The 17,257-nt window shown below is 47.0% G+C and overlaps 1 protein-coding gene across 1 annotated transcript in view; it reads right to left on the bottom strand.

Annotated features, from left to right (window-relative positions):
• The window catches only part of CA12 (carbonic anhydrase 12), a 61,843-nt gene extending 48,197 nt beyond the window's left edge, over window positions 1-13,646 (bottom strand). Inside the window, exons 1-2 of the mRNA XM_052647111.1 lie at window positions 13,562-13,646; window positions 5,415-5,435 (exon numbers count right to left, since the gene is read on the bottom strand). Of these exons, the coding sequence (XP_052503071.1) occupies window positions 5,415-5,435; window positions 13,562-13,646 (106 nt within the window). The remainder of the gene's footprint in view (window positions 1-5,414; window positions 5,436-13,561) is intronic.
• Between the last annotated feature and the right edge of the window lie 3,611 nt (window positions 13,647-17,257).

Raw genomic sequence — 17,257 nt, 5'->3', positions numbered from 1 at the left:
GCCCAGCCCCAGAGTTTCTGATTTGGAAGTAATTCTGGTAGGGGCCGGAGAACTTGTGTTTCTAACAAAGTCATACATGGTGCTTTCTTTGCTGCTAAAGGACCGGAGGTGAAGCGTTTGTGGTTTTTCTCCCAGACTCTTCCCGTGAGTTTCACTTGCAGTTGGGAGTGTCTGGGAAGAGCATCCGGAGCCCCAGGGCATGCTGATGCTGCCCCATCCTGGTGCCACTGAGGCAGATGCTGTTAGGACTCCCATCTTGTAGTTGAGAAAACCAAGGTCCAGGGAGGTACTTTCCTAAGGCCATTCACCCAGAAAGTGGCTGAGCTGCAATCTCCAGGAGGTCTGCCTGGTTCTGCGTGCTGTACACTTTCTTCTTCCACGTGGTTTTCTGCCTCACCCGCCCCCTTGCCACCACCCCCCCTACCCTTCACGACACTACCCCCGCCTTTAGGAACAAATGCTAGCTTCCCTATCTTTTCACCCAGTTGGTGAGGCCAGCTGTGGACACGAAAATGCAGGCACCCAGAACACACAGACCTCAATTCTGCAACTCAGGAAAGATGAGAAATGATGACGAACGGGTGGACCACAGCACATCCAGGCAAACCCTGGATGTCACAACTTCTACTAGCAGTAACTGGAACTATAGCACAGATTTAATGAATAAATCATAGCGGGTTGGATTGCTAAGCCTCAAGGGAAACCCCCAAGAAGCAGGCATGCGATTCAGTTCCCTGGTATGAAAAACATGTTCTGGCCCTTCTGGTTCTGTCTCCCCTAAGAGTGCTTTGTGCCTCTTGTCATTCATCCTCAGGTTGGAAGTGGTAATGGGGGAGAAGGCACTGGGATTCTGTGAGTTGGCCAGGCTCTACCTTTGGTATAGATAAGAATTCTCCTTAATGAAATCAGCCTTTTAATTGCATGTGTTCCATAACTGCTGTTTTAAGTTCTCCCTTTAGCTCTAAGTGATAGACTTTTTCTTTTTTTCATTTATTTTTAATTGGATTACAATTGCTTTACAATGTTGTGTTGGTTTCTGCTGTACAACAACAAGAATCAGCTCCATGTATACATATATCCCCTCCCTCTTGAGACTCCCAAACCCCAACCCTCTAGGTCATCACAGAGCATGGGCTGAGCTCCTGTGTTACACAGCAGCTTCCTGCTGGCTATCTATTAGTCTGTTTTTTATATTGCCTTTGATACATGGTATCTTTAACCACTACTAAAGAAGAGAAAGGAAAGAGTTCTTCCTAGCTTCCTTGCATGTGTCCCCTGTCTAGTTCTAGCTCAGGAAGAACATCCTAAATCCCAGGGATAGTTTGATTGTAGCAACCTAATATTCCAGCAGATTTAGGACAGAAGAGGGGTGGAGGTGGGAGCCTGAAGAACCAGTGAGGTTCACCCTGATGGAGGAGCCCTTCCAAATTCCCAAAGGAAATCCTTTAAGATAAAGCATCTGTTGTCTGCGAGAGAGGAGAGCAGCTTGAGGAATGCGGTGGCAGTGCCTGGTCATGGGAGTCCTGCCTTGGGCCAAGAATCTGGGCAGGAGGGCCTATGAGCCCGGTGCCCGGCACCCCCAGGCTAAGCTGCCATCTTTCCAGAGTCCCCACTCCAGAATGGAGGGGCTGGCCTGGTGAATGCCCCTCAATTCCCTAACTTGGGGTGAAATGGGGCTTGCTTACCTGCCAGGATAGGGGCTTGACTTCCTCTTCCCCTTACATCCTATCTCCCATGATGTGCATACATGCTAAGTCACTCAGTTGTGTCTGACTCTTTGCAACCCCATAGACTGTAGCCTGCCAGGCTCCTCTGTCCTTGGGATTCTCCAGGCAAGAATACTGGAGTGGGTTGCCATTTCCTCTTCCAGGGGATCTTCCCGACCCAGGGATCGAACCCATGTCTCTTACATCTCCTGCACTGGCAGGTGGGTTCTCTACCATGAGCGCCACCTGAGAAGGTTTGTCTTATTTCTCCCAAATAGCGAACAGTGGCGTTTGTCTGTTTCTGAACTACTCATATTGGAGGACCATCAGAGCAGTGTCTGGCATCCTCAGGGATGGAGCCCCAGGTCTGTTCTCTGTTCACATGATGTGTTCTTGGCTCATTAGTTTCTGTACAGTCATTCCTTTCAGTTGCTCTGTTGTTTTGAACACACTGAGGGTTTTTTGGTTGTTTCTTGTGGGAGGGCTGAAAACTCTATCCGGGTAAGGATGATTCTCCCAGCCAGCTGGAATTTAACTCTTTTATTGAATATAATATACATACAGAAAAGTGCATGTATCATAAGTAAGCTTGATGGCTTTTCACACACTGAACACAGCACCCACACCAAGGAACTGAAGGTGACCAGTATCCACTTCTTCCAATCACCTCCACACCCAAGGGCCCCCCTATTCTGCTTTCTAACAGCCCTTGAACAGGCTGGAGTCCAGCCTCCCCTCATGAGTCAGCCTGACTTGCAGTTGCCGTCCATTTCAGAGTTGGTGGCTCAGCAGGATCAAGTTGGGACTGACTGCGGGGGGCAGGGCACTGATTCAGCACATGCCAACACATACCCGATGCTGCTCCATCCCCCCAGGAGGGACACCTGGGGCACAGTTGGCCCCATCCTGGCTGTCAGATGGTCCTCCTGTCTCCAGGAGGCCATTGAGGAGGTGAGTCCAGTGACTCAGTGTGGAGGGGGAAGGGGCTCAAATTCCCTTTCCATGTGCTTCTAGAAGTCCTACCATGTGTTCCTGGCAGCCAGAGGCCTGCAGAGCAGGATGACTCAGCGGCATCTACGTGCAAAGTAGCTGAGGTCTGCACCCTGGGAAAACCAGCACACGGCCTCGGGTTGGACTTGCCCCATTCGGTGCAGCCCGTGTTGTTTGGAAACCATTTCCCCCTGGCATCTATGCCAGGCTCTCTGTTTACCTGTGTGACTGTGAACATTGATGCCAGCTGCCAGCCTGGACCTGTTTGCCTCCTTAGCTATCCTCCATCCGGCCTCTTTCATGGGCCCCCACTGACCTGACTCCACATCACGTGTGTGCTCACTTCACTAATAAAAAGCCAGGTTTGCCTCTGTGCTCACCCTTATACATGTCTTGCATCCTTAGACTCTGACCTCTGCTTCCTCAGCAAGGAGCCACCCTAACTGTCTGGGGTAGGAGGGAGAGAGGGCTGGCCAGGACAAGGGGTCAGGAAGAAATGCTTCTGGATTAGTCAATACGGCTGTACAGAGGCCCTCCCCAGGGAGCCCCATGTCATGCCTAGGTGGCAGTAAGATTTTCCTCCTCTACCTGTTGACATGGTGTCTCTCTGCTCTCCGTGACTTCCTCGCTCCACTCTGTAGGCTGTCCTACAGAGGCAGGGAGCCCTGGAGAGGCGTAACTGCTGTCTCCACGTACTGGGAAGCCAGGAGAAGAGGTGGGGCAGGTTTCCTCTGACTCAGGCTAGAGAGGTCTTGGGAATCATCTTCTCAGAGGTTCTCTAACAGATTGCCTAAGGATCACCTGAAATAGACACGTTTTTCAGGTTCCCTCCCTCCCAGAAGTCTGCATATCTGGAAGGCATTCCAGGTGATTCTGATGCAGGTGACCCCAAGCCATAGCTTGAGGAACACTGATCAAACAACCCCTTCCCCAAGTCACAGGTGGGAAGAAAGTGAGACCCCGAGGGTTCACACCAGACCACAAGGAACGAGGTGCAGACCTCAAGTCCCTGCTTCTTTCCGCGCCTGCCCTGCTCCTGTCTCCTCCCACATGCCAGTGGGCGGAGGGGTGAGGTGGGCAGGGGGCAGGCTTATACCCAGACTCTGGGTTCCTCCTTAGACAGGGCTCTTGCCCCGCCCTGCCTTACCCTCTTACTGCCACCCCTTTAAACTGGACATTAAGACACAGAATGGTGTTTCTTCAAGGGCCAAATGTCTTCCTGCCTCTCTCCTATTTTTTCTCTTGCACCCCCTATCACCACCTACTCTCCTTAAAACACAGATGACCCTCAATCCCACCCCTCCATCCATGAGACAAAGTGGGGAAAGCCTGGCCTCCTCCTCCATGCTCCCCTGTTTGACCCACCTTATCTTTCTGACCTTAGAGTCTATCCCTCCCCCTGTAACAATGTCTCTGTATGTCTTCCCTCAAATGCCATCTTGCTCTTTCTTGCCTCCACTCATGTGACACCATCATCAATTTGGCCAGTAGCACTTCCTTCTGGCCATACTGAATCCTCCTGATCCCCCACAGTCCACGTGAAAGCCCTCTTCCTCCAGGAAGCTTTTCTTAACCATCCAGTCCTAGCATTCTTCTTCTCTGAACCATCAGAGCACTGAACCGTTTACTTGTTATCTGCTTTTATTACCTATTATATTCTGCTTTGAATTGTGAGCTTTAAGTAATTCCCAGCTACAGACCACAGCCTACCAGCCTACGCTTCTAATTATCCACCCACTTAGCTATGTGCTTTGCACATAATAAGTAAGTAAGGGATGTTAGCAGTGATGGAGCCTTGCAATGCTAGAGGCCAGGAGACCTTGACCTGGAGGCAACTAACTGATTAGATCAGGGAATTTTCTAAGCCTCTTGGGCTAACAAACATCTAAAGGCTAACCAGAAAATCCAAGTCAGATCTTTCTCTGGATTCTGCTTCCTCTGTTGCAATGGACTTCCCTGCCTGTCACCACCCTTCCTGTGCCAATGTGGCCAGTTCCACCCTCCTGCTCCCCACAGCAATCTCTCTTGCATATCCCTTGTCACTCAGTCCCAAACAAGACATTATTAATATCCCTGCACTTGCCAGTGGACCCTGGGGCTTGGCCCTCATCCCCCATTCCAGCTGATGACCAGTTCCCATTCACTGCACACACATTAGCTGAGCCTATTTGAAGCTGCTTACTTCAAAACCCTTTTGCACACCCTTGACATCCATGTCTCTCCATTTAAGACAACCATTCCTCTTTTACTGAGGATTGACCATCACTGCTTGGTCCCTTGCTTGCTTACAAACATGACAACAAGAAGTTAATGCTAAACACACTGGCAGCTTAAGTTCTGGGACCTGGGCCTAACTTTCAGAAAGGAGCCCTTTATTCTCTGTTTATTGTAGGATGAATGTCCTACAGAGGAGAAGGGCACTCTCCTGCTTAGGGCCCCTGCAGTCTGAAGGGAACCTGGGCATCCTCACCTGGGTGGTTTGCCGGAATCTGAAAACCTTAACACTGTGACTCGCAATTCAAATGCACAAAGCAGGCTCAGCTCCTCAGAGAAAGAGCTGTCTGTGACCCATGTGGAGCAAGTCTTTGGGGAGGACTTTGTGTCCTCCTTTAACAAGACCAGAACTGCTCTCCCTAACCCCCTAAATAATCTCCACAAAACAAGAAGTTTCTCATTAAATATAGCCATCTCTTCAAAAAAATAAAGATCGCTACTTACCTATATAGGTCCACTTGGATCCTGCAAAGAAGAAAACAAAGGAAGTAAGTGCAATTGAGCTTGAACAAGTTAGAGAAAATACAACAGATTTTACTATTATTATCTGGGGGATGGGGGCATGCCACACAGCTTGTGGGATTTTAGTTCCCCAACCAGGGATTGAACCCAGGCTGTCAGCAGTAAAAGCTCTGAATCCTAACCACTGGACCACCAGGGAATTCCCCAGATTTTACTTTTAAATGGGCAAGATTGAGAAGGAGGTAGATGCTGAGAACTTCAAACTTTTTCATTGTGGAGAAAGGGGACTAAACCCTTTTGCACTGTTGGTGGGTATGTAAATTGGTACAGCCACTGTGGAAAAGAGTATTCAGGTTTCTCACAAAAATTAAAAACAGAACTACCATATGATCCAGAAATTCCACTCCTGGGTATTTATCCAGAGAAAACAAAAACTAATTAGGAAAGATATATGCACTCCCATGTTCACTGCAGCATTATTTACAACAGCCAAGATATGGAAAGAACCCAAGTGCTGCCCATCAATAGAGGAATGGATGAAAAAGATATAGGAGATATATATATATACACACACACACACACACACACACACACATATATACACACATATATACACACACACACATATATACCATGGAATATTACTCAGCCATTAAAAGAATAAAATATTGCCATTTATGACAACATGGTGAACCTAGAGGGTATTATATTAAGTGAAATAAGAGAAAGATAAATACTGTATGATTTCACTTATATCTGGAATCTAAAAAAAAATGAACAAACAAGACTAGCAGTTATAGATACAGAGAACAAACAGTTGGTTGTCACAGGAGAGGTGCATAAAGGAGAGGAAATAGGTAAGAGATTAAGAGATATAAACTTACAGTTACAAAATAAATGAGTCACCAATATTAAATGTACACTGTGAGGAATACAGTCAACTGTAGTATCTGTGGATGGTGACATATTTTAAATGTATAGGAGAAAATCACTAATCTATATTCAGGAAATAACATACTGTTGTAGGTCAATATACTTTAAAAACAAACTCACTCATAGAAAAGGAGATCAGATTAGTGGTTCCCAGAGGGAAGGGGCTGGGGCAGAGGGAACTGGATAAAGGTGACCAGAAGGTTCTAACTTCCAGGAATAAGTCCTAGGAATGTGATGTATTAATACAACATGATAAATATAATCAACACTGCTGTGTGTATATGAAAGTTGTTGAGAGAATAAATCCCAAAGAGTTCTCATCACAAGGAAAAATTCTATCTATATGATTTTGTACATGTATGAGATAATAGACGTTTGCTAAACTTATCGTGATAATCTCTTCATGAAATATATGCCACATTATTATACCACACACCTTAAATTCATCCAGTGCTTTATGTCAGGTGTATCTCAATAAAACTGGAAGAAAAAAATTAAAAAAAAAAATACAACCTTTCTCAGAGTCTGTGTTGGAACAACTGCCTCTCAGAACACCTGTGCTTCCAGGGAAGGGGCACAAGGCAATGATTCTCTGCAGGGGTCCAGGGGTCAGGGAGGGGGCTTCTTTATCAGAAGCCTCCCGTATATCTTAGAAAAGCCACATTTCACTATCCAAATAGTTAATAAATTCACAAGGCTCAAAACTCAAGAGCCTCCAAGAGGAACACAGTGAGAGCACTTCCTACCACCCAACCTCCCTGCTTCATTAGACTCAACCAGTTTCACAGTGTGACTTGCATACACGTATCTGTATTCTCTTCCCTTCTTTTTTTCACACAAGTGCTGGCCTCTGGGAAATGCTGTTTTGCATCTTGCTTTTCCCCTACTTAACAACGCAGCCTAGAGAAGAGTTCAAGCTCATTCCAAAAGGAAGGTTTTTATTTGAGGAAGCTGCCACCATCATCACCGGAGTTACAATTCCACGGGTGGCGGCAATGTGGAGGAGAGGTCCTGCCAGGAGTGTAATGAACGTCACCTGTCACCTCCCACTCACACCCTTCACTCATAAAAGTCCTTCATGCTAACAACTAAATATAGTTTTAGAAAGTCATTGCACAGATAACCAGCAGGGACCAATGGTGTAGCACAGGGAGCAATAGGCAGGATTTTGTAATAACATAAAAGGATAAAAGAGTCTGAAAAAGAAGACATATGTATATGTGTATCTGAATTACTTTGTTGTACACCTGAAACTAACACAACATTGGAAATTAACTACACTTCAATTAAAAAAAAAAGTCTTTGTGGAGCTATGCTCTTGACACACTTCCCTCTTCATCTCCAGGAAGAGCCTGCGACCCTGAATTGAGACTCGGGGTGTCTGTCTCAGGACACATTACAGGGAGGGGACTGTTCAACCCCTATGTTCCTGTCTCCCAACTTCACCCGGTGCTTCCAGGATTCTGGGCCCATCTGCAGGAGAAAGACCCATATCTCCTTTCTCTCGGGAATTGATTTGCAGTAAAACTTACCTGACCAGTCACCTGGTGCTCACTTCTCACAACTGGGCATTTCCTACTCAGGCCAATAGTGCTTTTGAAAAACATAAGAGAATTTGGCTTGTTTTTCTTTGTAAGCTGGTTAATCACCTATTTTTTTTAATTGTTTTTCTGTTTCATTTCTTTGTCTCAGTGTTTTTAATTTTCAAATTCAATTCTTTTGGTAATTTTTTCAAATTACACTTGCATGTGGTTTAAAGAGTCAGATGGTTCTATCCACATCAGGCTTTCAATGAAATATCGGTCCCCTAACACTCCTGAGTCACTTTCCTGTTCCCTATGGCAACCACTTTGAATTCTTTTAACATAATTATTTTGGCATTATCTCCACAACTCTATAAAAATATACCTATGTTGAGCCTTCATGATTTGCTTAGGTTTAGGCATTATTTGTTGACAGCCCACTTTGGAAGAGAAGGACTAAGGGCTCTTTCACACACCCAACCTCCTTGATTTCTAGATAAAGCAATGAGAGACCATAAGGCAAAGTGGATCAATTCCTGTTAAGAAGCATTTCTCCACATTTCCCATCACTTCCCATGAACTTAGAGAGTCTTTGAGCGAGAGGCAGTAGTCCAGACCCCTTAGAGTATTTGCTGCCTTTCCTCATCAAAAAGGCCCATAAGCTTGAACACAAGAAACTTCACATACAGTTAATTTCATAGGAGGTCCATAGAACTGTGTTGGTTTTTTGTTCTGTGTGTTTTTCCTTTTTCTTTCTTTTACCGTAAACTTCTTTGCCACAAGCCTTTCTGCCACAAATTGTTATTGCATAATTAACTGGCAGTAAGACATTTCTGCCATGAAAGATCAAATAACTGGTTGACAGTTTTTGGTTTGGCAGTTGGATTTCTACTGCATTAGCATTCCAATGCATTAGCATTTCTTCCAGTTAGTGATGTTACTGATGGCTTTATCCAGCTGACCGATGATGATCGTTAGCGCCAAGAATTGGTTTCTTACTTTGAAACACACTACACTGGAGGAAAAAGAGGCCGAGGGCCTCAAAGGTTGAGCCAGCATTTCCCACAACTTTGAAACATCTATCAACAGATAGGTGACAAGATGCCAAGAATCCAGCACAGGGTAGAGGCTTTCACACTGCAACACAAAGCTCAGGTACAAACATGCACCCTCATACTTGGAAGCTGGTACTTCTCTTAAGGAAGGAAAAGGGCGATGCTGACTGAGAAGACGAATCAACCACAAACAAACAAACAAAAAGTATAAAATACCATGAACGAAAGACTTGGAAGGCAAATGCTTAGGTACAGCCCACAAGATAAAATCAGTTATTTGCACAGTATTACTATGAATCTACATACATTTTAAAATGTATTCAAATATTTTATATTTGTTAGAAAGCCTTTTAAATTTTTATTTATTTCTTATGTTTCATTGTGTCCTTTAAACTTTTTATTGGAGTAGATCTACAGTGTTAGTTTCAGGTATATGCAAGCTGAGCCAGTTACACACACACACACACACACACACATATATATATATATCTCCAGTTTTTAAGATTCCTTTCCCATGTTATACACACACACACACACACACATGTATCTCCACTGTTTTTAAAATTCCTTTCCCATGTAGGTCCATTACAGAGTATTGAGTAGAGTTCCCTGTGCTTTACAAAAGTCCTTATTAATTATCTCTTAATGTATAGTAGTGTGTATATGTCAATCCCAATCTCCCAATTTATCCCTCCTCGCCTTCCCCCCCTCCCAGTAACCATAAGTTTTTGTACACTTGACTCTATTTCTGTTCATTATGTCTTTTTTGATGTCCTGCTTTTACTTTTTATTATTTTATTTTCTGTAGCAAAATTGCCTTATGGGCCAGCTACACCTTGAAAATGCTTGTGGCAAAAATGTGTACCATGACAGTACCCAGGACCCCACAGAGCCCCTGAAACCTACTATGGTTTAGGTTTAGGGCTTAATAGTCCCTAAATTCACCTCCTCTGAATCAGCAGTTAGATGAAGACATTCAGAACCATGGCGAGCCCAAACTTCTATGTGACCCTCAAGTTTACTGCTAGCCTCTCATTGACACAATAATGAAAAGGGGGGGCGGGGAAGCATGGCTTGGGAACCAAGCTACAGAAAACTTCAAAGCACCTTTCTGAACATTTTCCTTTGGCGTTCTGTTTGAGGAGTTTTATTAAAATACAACCTTGGATTTCAGGGGCAGAGGAAGCCAGAGGATTGTCACTTAGCTGGCCAGAGCACTTGGAGGCCCAGGATGTAAAATCTCACAAGGAGCAGGGAATTTCATCTCAGTGCTTCCCTGGAGAGTCACAGGCCACTCAGTGATCCTGGAGGCCACCAGGAAAAAACATCTGCAACCACTGAGCGGTCCTGCATTGGCCAGAAATTTTAATTGCACCTGCACCAAAATCAAACCATGGCCTTAACAGCCTGTATCTTCTGCTCCTTTCCCCGAAGCCTGCTAAGCTGAGGTTTCCATATTGTTGCAGTGCTCTTCCTCAGATGAGGCATCAGCACAATGCTCCAGTAAACTCAGTGTGATCGCGTGCCTCTGGGACTGTAAGGGCTCAAGGACACAGGCCTGGGGACATGTTCTTAAAAAGCAGCAGAGCAATCTTTCCTGCCCTCATTTTGCTGAGCGACCCTGCTTGGACCTCAAGACTCCGTGCTTTGGGTATAAATGGCCGTGTCTGGAGGGGCTTGAAAGCTGGAGTCTGGAGAGGAGAGGCACCGTAAAATGAAGGGGAGGGTGATCTGGGTCAGGGAGTCTCACTGGATGAAGGTCAGTGCCCAGTTTGGTTCATTGTCTGCTAGAACTGAGGTCAAGAAAACTTTATAAAGGAAGGGTGCAAAAAAAAAAAAAAAAAAGGAAGGATGCACCTTTGGTTTATTTGGAAACCCTCCTGGTTTCCCACCTCTCGCTTTAGGGGCAAAGATCTTCACAGAATTAAATTGCCCCTGACCCAGGCAGGCCAGGCAAAGGACCCTCCCTGTGGCTGCACCTCAGTAACTTCCTGAGGGCATCTGTCCTAAGAAGGTCATCACTTCTTTCCTGAGCACTGGGAGGTCCAGGTGGATGCCTGTTAGAACCTGCAGCCCCAGCTTATCCTGGGCAGGGAGAATGTTCTGGCTGCTTTCGGAGGAAACGATGTTTACAAAGATTCAGGTCAGGGGTTCTGGGCCCTGCTTGCTCCCTGTCCTGGATGCTAGAACCTTCCCTGACTAACCAACGTCCGGGGAGCCCAAAGCTGCCCAGCTGTCCACACCAGGCTCAGGCAGAGCAGGTTCTGCAGAATTCATAGAAATGTTACCCCCACCCCCTGCCCCAGCAACTGAGAGTTCCCAGGTTATCTCTGGAAGATGTTTGACTTTTATTATGCCCTCTCCCTCCCTGACCCCGAGGTTTGCCAGTGCCAGTCACTGAGAATTCAGGTGCTCCAGGAAGATCCCCTGGAGAAGGGCATAGTAACCCACTCCAGTATTCTTGCCTGGAGAATTTTATGGACAGAGGAGCCTGGCGGGCTACAGTCCATGGAGTTGCAAAGAGCTGGACACGACTGAATGACTTAGCATGCATGCAGGCAGAGGACAGACCACTTTCTCACCCACTGCCCAGCTTAACCACCCTCCACACTTGGGTTAACACTGACACTTTACATCTTGGTGAGTTTTGCTCTGACTAAAAACCCAAGAAACCTGCCTGAGGAAGAACAGAATAAAAGCTGTGTTCTTAGAATCAAGGGGTAAGCAGGCTGGCTGCTCAGTGTACAGTGAAAGTAGTTTTTTATTTTTATTTTTTTACTGAAAACTTTCCCCAGCCCAACTGGGAGAACGGAAAAGAGAGAAGGGCAAGGAGGAGGGGGAGAGGAGGGTCCAGAGGGTCGGAGAAGCACAGCGGGGAGAAGGAGCTGCCTCCAGAGTGAGGGGAGAAACAGGCTTTCAGAAGAGGGTCGGTAAAGCGCTTCTCCCTCGTCTTGGAGCTAAAAGGGAGATTTCAAGTCAGACTTTGGGTTACAGTGTGGCTTTCTTCAGAGGGGAATATATATTAAAGTCTGCCATTTTAGAAACTAATTTCTACTTTTACAACTCCTTTCTCCCAACCACTTTCTCCCTCACCAGATGAGGAAGATAACTACCAAGCGTATCAAGCCAGCTAGTGGACTCGAACTGAATTAAGAGGACAAAGCTGCTGACAGCCAGGCTCCCTCTGCCTCTCCTACCATGCCCCATGGGCACCATGCCCTCTGACGGGAGGGGGCTCCAGCTTTCATGCCTCTGAGCAGAACCAACTTCTCACCACCACCACCCAGCCAGGGAATATGGACTGGCAGCCATTCTCGTCACTCTGGGCTCTTCTAGGAATGTTTCAGCCTAGCCTGGGTCTAGGAATGGTCGCCGGAGAAGGCAATAGCCACCCACTCCAGTACTTTTGCCTGGAAACTCGCATGGACAGAGGAGCCTGGTAGGCTGCCGTCTACGGGGTCGCACAGAGTCGGAGGTTAGCAGCAGCAGCAGGAATGGTTGCGCCTACAAATGTCCGTACAAACACTTGGGGCAAACTCTGTCAAGGGCACTAGGCACCATCTGTTACTCAGGAAGTTTCTGTAAGTCACCATCTGCTCCTCCAGAAAAGGGCTCGCCCAGCTGTGGAGACCCAGGCAGAAGCCCTCACCTTAGCTGCTGGCTGGCCACAGGCTTCCCTGATGGCTCAGAGGGTAAGGATCTGCCTACAATGCACGACACACAGGAGAGCCAGGTCTGATCTCTGGACCGGGAAGATCCCCTCAAGGAGGGTATGGCAACCCACTCCAGTATTCTTGCCTTTAGAATTCCATGGACAGAGAAGCCTGGGGGGCTACAGTCCACGGGGTCCCAAAAAGTGGGACACAACTGAGCAACTAACACTATAGTTGCTGGCTACAACTCGCCTCCCTGACCCAAGCCCCTCTACCATCTCCTGCTACTGGCTGGGCACCACCAGCCTCAGCCCTTCAGGGTCCAAAGCCCTAACTAACTACAGTCAGAAATAAGGTTATGCATGCTCGTCTGAGGGCACGTCGCGCACACACACGTACAACTTCAGAGTAGTAAAGCCCTTCTGGAGAAAAACAATGATTAGGATGAGATGCATCAGCTCTTTGACTTGGACGTAAAACTTAATGGTAAAGAGTCTCCTCCAAAGGAAAGCACCCACCACTGTGCGAACCCTCCCTGGTAGAGAGGCTGCTCAGGAACACCCCAGACACTCCTCTGCCGCCTGCACGTGGATCGGGGCACGATATTTTACATCCTGGTTCTGTTTCTCCTCCTCGGGTTAGCAAATTCCCAAGCCACCTCTCCAGCGCTGCGGGTGGGTGTTGGGGGGTGTACTCCGAGAAGGCACAAACGGATTTTAATGCGAGGACAAAGTCCGGCAAACCGCTTCCCGACTACCCCGCCCACCCTGCGAAACCAGAACGGATCCTCCATTCCAAAGGAAAATGAAGCATCCTTCGTAAAAACGTACTGTTGGAGACCCTGCAGGTCCTTCCCCGCTCCCCGCAAATGATTTTACTTTAACGAGCCGCGTGAGGACTCCTTCTGCCCAGGTGTGGCTGAGCGCTCGGGATTGTTCGGAAAGAAGAGGCAGAAGAAACTTTACCATTGAGCGGGGCTGGGCTGGAAGGCTCTTCCTTTAAGACCACGAGCAGGAGCACGGCCGCCGCGTGCAGGCTGCGGAGAGGCATCTTCGGGCGGCTCCCTGCGCGGGCGGAGAGCGCGGGCTGCGGGCGGCTGAGCTCCTTCTCGCCCTCTGGCTCGGGCGCTGGGGCTGGCGGGGCGCTCACCCGGACCTTGTGCGCGCAGCCGGGCGTCACGGCCAGCACCTCTGCTCTTTGGGCTCCTGGCTTCCCGCGGGCTGCTTTTATGGAGCGACTCAGCCCCAAACAGATGATGTCATCGGGTGGGGGGGAGAACGCCCTGCCTAGGGGAGGTCTGGCGCCCCAGTTCCAAGGTGAGTTGTAACCCTGACTTCAGCCGCTCTCCGCGGGGCAGTGGCCCGGGCGCTCCTTGAGCCGGGGCTGCCGCGGAACCCAGGTCTCCGTGGAAGCCGCAGGCGGGCGGGGGAGAGATACGCCTGCCTGGACCCAGTGGGGAGGGGTGCGTCCAGGGACGCGCTTCAGTGGCCACGACCTTGGGCTGTCATTGCCTCTACTTGAGAAGCCCCCTAAATACAATACCAGTCTGGGCCAGAGACTCCTTCTGTGCCCCCATCGTGTGCTTGCCTGGACTGGGCACACCTTACGGACTGGACGAGACACCTATGGATTAGGAAGGATGGGCTGCATTCAAATTCAGAATTTCTGTGGACTGTACAGTCAGTTCACAGAAAGGTCCTGAAAAGGTCTTACCTTTGAAATATAGATGCAAAGAAATTAACAGGTAAATAGCATGGGGTTGAGGGTGTGCTGTGAACTAGAAATAGATATGTAGGTAAAAAGAAGAAATGAACAGCTTTGCTAAGCAATTAGACTTTCACTTCAGAGCAGGTAAGTAGGCAAAGCTCTTAACTAGTTCATAATATCAGTCTTTCTCTAGGAAGCTGGGGAGGAAGGAGGGGGTCTCTTTTCTGGGCACTTGGATGAAAGAAAGGGACTTGCATGATTTCTTGAGCTCCTACTTGATTTCCCAAGTGGCACTAGTGGTAAAGAGCCCGCCTACCAGTGTGGGAGACATTAGAGATGCTGGTTCGATCCCTGGGTTGGAAAGATCCCCTGGAGGAGGGAATGGCAACCCACTCCAGTATTCTTGCCTGGAGAATCCCATGGACAGAGGAACCTGGTGGGCTCCTGTCCCAAGGGTCGCAAAGAGTTGGATCTGACTGAAGCGACTTAGCATGCAGGTCACTCAGTGCAGGACTCTGTACCAGGCATTTTGCCTCTTGGCTCAGATTAATGTTGGTGTCGTTTTCAGTGCGTATTATCAGCCCCTGTTGCTCATTTTTGTCCACTTGCCTCGCATGTCTGTATTCTTTTAAATAAATAAATATATGTATATATATACAGTGTGTGTTAAAGTTAGTTGCTCACTTGTGTCTGACTCTTTGGGACCCCATGGACTGTAGCCTGCCAGGCTCCTCTGTTCATGGGATTCTCAGGCAGGAATACTAGCATGGGTTGCCATTTCCTTCTCCAGAAATCTTCCCTACCCAGGGATCAAATCCAGGTCTGCATCTAGTCACATGCTGATACTTGTTGTCTGATCCCCTTTGTATTTAGTCCATGTTCAGTCGTTAAGTCAAAGGTCTTACTAACTTGCTGCCTCTGGCGTGCACTGAATTTTCCTGCTGCTGTGACTGCCACTTGCTGCTCCCACCACCAGTCTTGTTATTGGTGCTTCTGGCTTCCGTGGGTCCTCTGACTGTGTCTGGTCCCGGTGGTTTGGCTCTGTTTCCTTCCTGCTCAGTGACTCTGCCTATTCTCTTGGCTCCCTGCCTCCCACAGGCATTGTTCAGATCACATGGTCTGCTGAAGCGTGCCCACCCCCAGCCCTGGTACAGGACCCCTGGTTTTGTGACCTGAATCATCCTGCCCTCTTCTCTTGGCCATAGTTGCCTGACCAGCCCTCACCCCTCTGGTCTGTGCTGATCTCAGTCCAAGTGGGCTCTCAGGCTGGCCTCAATGACTGATGAAGCTGCTTGTCCGTGGTAGTTTTGGAAGGACAGACCAGCTTTTCTGCTGAAGCCACAGGAAGCACATGCCACCCACATTTCAAGGGGTGCTACTGTTCTGTTCATATCTGCTCAGCCATTGTTTGGGTTAATAAAGGGCTATGAAGTCTTGTTGAGGAAGTTGTTACAAAGACAGTCTTGTTACAAGCACTTTCAAACCACCATAGACTTAGGGATGACCTTTTCTGCTTATAGCTCTTGATCAAGAGCCACACCTCTAGGGTGGTGAGTGAGTGTTTCACTATCGTTCTTAAGACATTCGTGTCTCTGATTCGTCATCAAGGGCTTTACAAGACGAAGTGCACTAGAGAAACACCAGAGGTTGGGGAGGAGCTGCTGCAGGTTCAGAAATGCACACCATGGAAGTGAAATCACTCACCCCACATTTCACTACTAGTTCAAAGGAAGCTGGGTCGGGCACACACATTTTGTTACTCCCATTCCATTCTGTCTGGCTAAACAGTAAGTCCAGTTTCTTCTTGAGCATGCATCTCTAAGCATTCCCCAAGGATCCCCAGAGATGGAGAAGTTTAAAAAGGGGATGGATTTAACAGAATGTTGTGAACTGAGTTTGATGGAGAGAAAGGAGAGGGTTGGAATGTTTATTGCATAGCTAGATCAAAGATCTGGTTAATTTGTAAAGAATGGATAGCAATTAAAAGAGGATTGAGAATATAAACAGAGACCCAATTGTTCTAAGTGCTTTGTTTTTTTTCTTTCTAGTTTTATTGAGATATAATTGATACATAGCACTGTATAATTTAAAGGTATACAGCCTAATGATTTCAGTTACATACATCATGAAATGATTTCCACAATAAGTTTAGTGAACATCCATTGTCTGATATATGTACAAAACAAAAGAAAAAAAGGAAATTTTCTTTCCTTCTGATGAGAACTCTTACAACTTACCCTAACAACTTTCATATATAACATACAGCAGTCTTAGATTTGTCCCTTACATACCTATTATTATAAAAATATAACAGGAGACTTGGAAAATACAGAACAAGGTTACATATAGTTCCACTATATATTACAATTATTTTTTTAGTAGATAAGATTTTTAGTTGGAGTTTCAACATCAAACTCTCAAAAATTAGTTGAATATACAGAGAAGTAGAAGGATATAGTATTATATGCGTGCATGCCAAGTTGCTTCAGTTGTGCTGACTTTTTGCAACCCTCTGGTCTGTAGCCCACCAACCTCCTCTGTCCATGCGATTCTCCAGGCAAGAATCCTGAAGTGGGTTGCCATGCCCTCCTCCAGGGGATCTTCCCAACCCAGGAATCAAACTCCCATCTCTCATGTCTCCTGCATCAGCAGGCAGGTTCATTACCACTAGTGCCACCTGGGAAGCCCTAATTAGGCTTTTAACTTGAAATTTATACCTTTTGACTGCCTTCATCCAATTCCCCCACCCCTCTACCTCCAATAACCAGAAATCTGGCCTCTTTTTCTATGGGTTTGTTTGTTTGAAGTGTAATTGACCTACAAGAGTGGGTTTTTTTTTTAATTTTAATTTTAGTCTTCTGATATCACAGGGAGGGAAAGTAAACAGAAATGAATGAAATGATCAAACTTCTGAAACATTGAAGCTGAATATCAAGCCTCTCCCTCTCATACCT

The sequence above is a fragment of the Budorcas taxicolor genome, chromosome 10 (assembly GCF_023091745.1).
Source record: "Budorcas taxicolor isolate Tak-1 chromosome 10, Takin1.1, whole genome shotgun sequence".
Taxonomy (NCBI): domain Eukaryota; kingdom Metazoa; phylum Chordata; class Mammalia; order Artiodactyla; family Bovidae; genus Budorcas; species Budorcas taxicolor.
The sequence above is the reverse complement of the archived record's forward strand: the minus strand, read 5'-3'. Positions and strand labels throughout refer to the sequence as shown.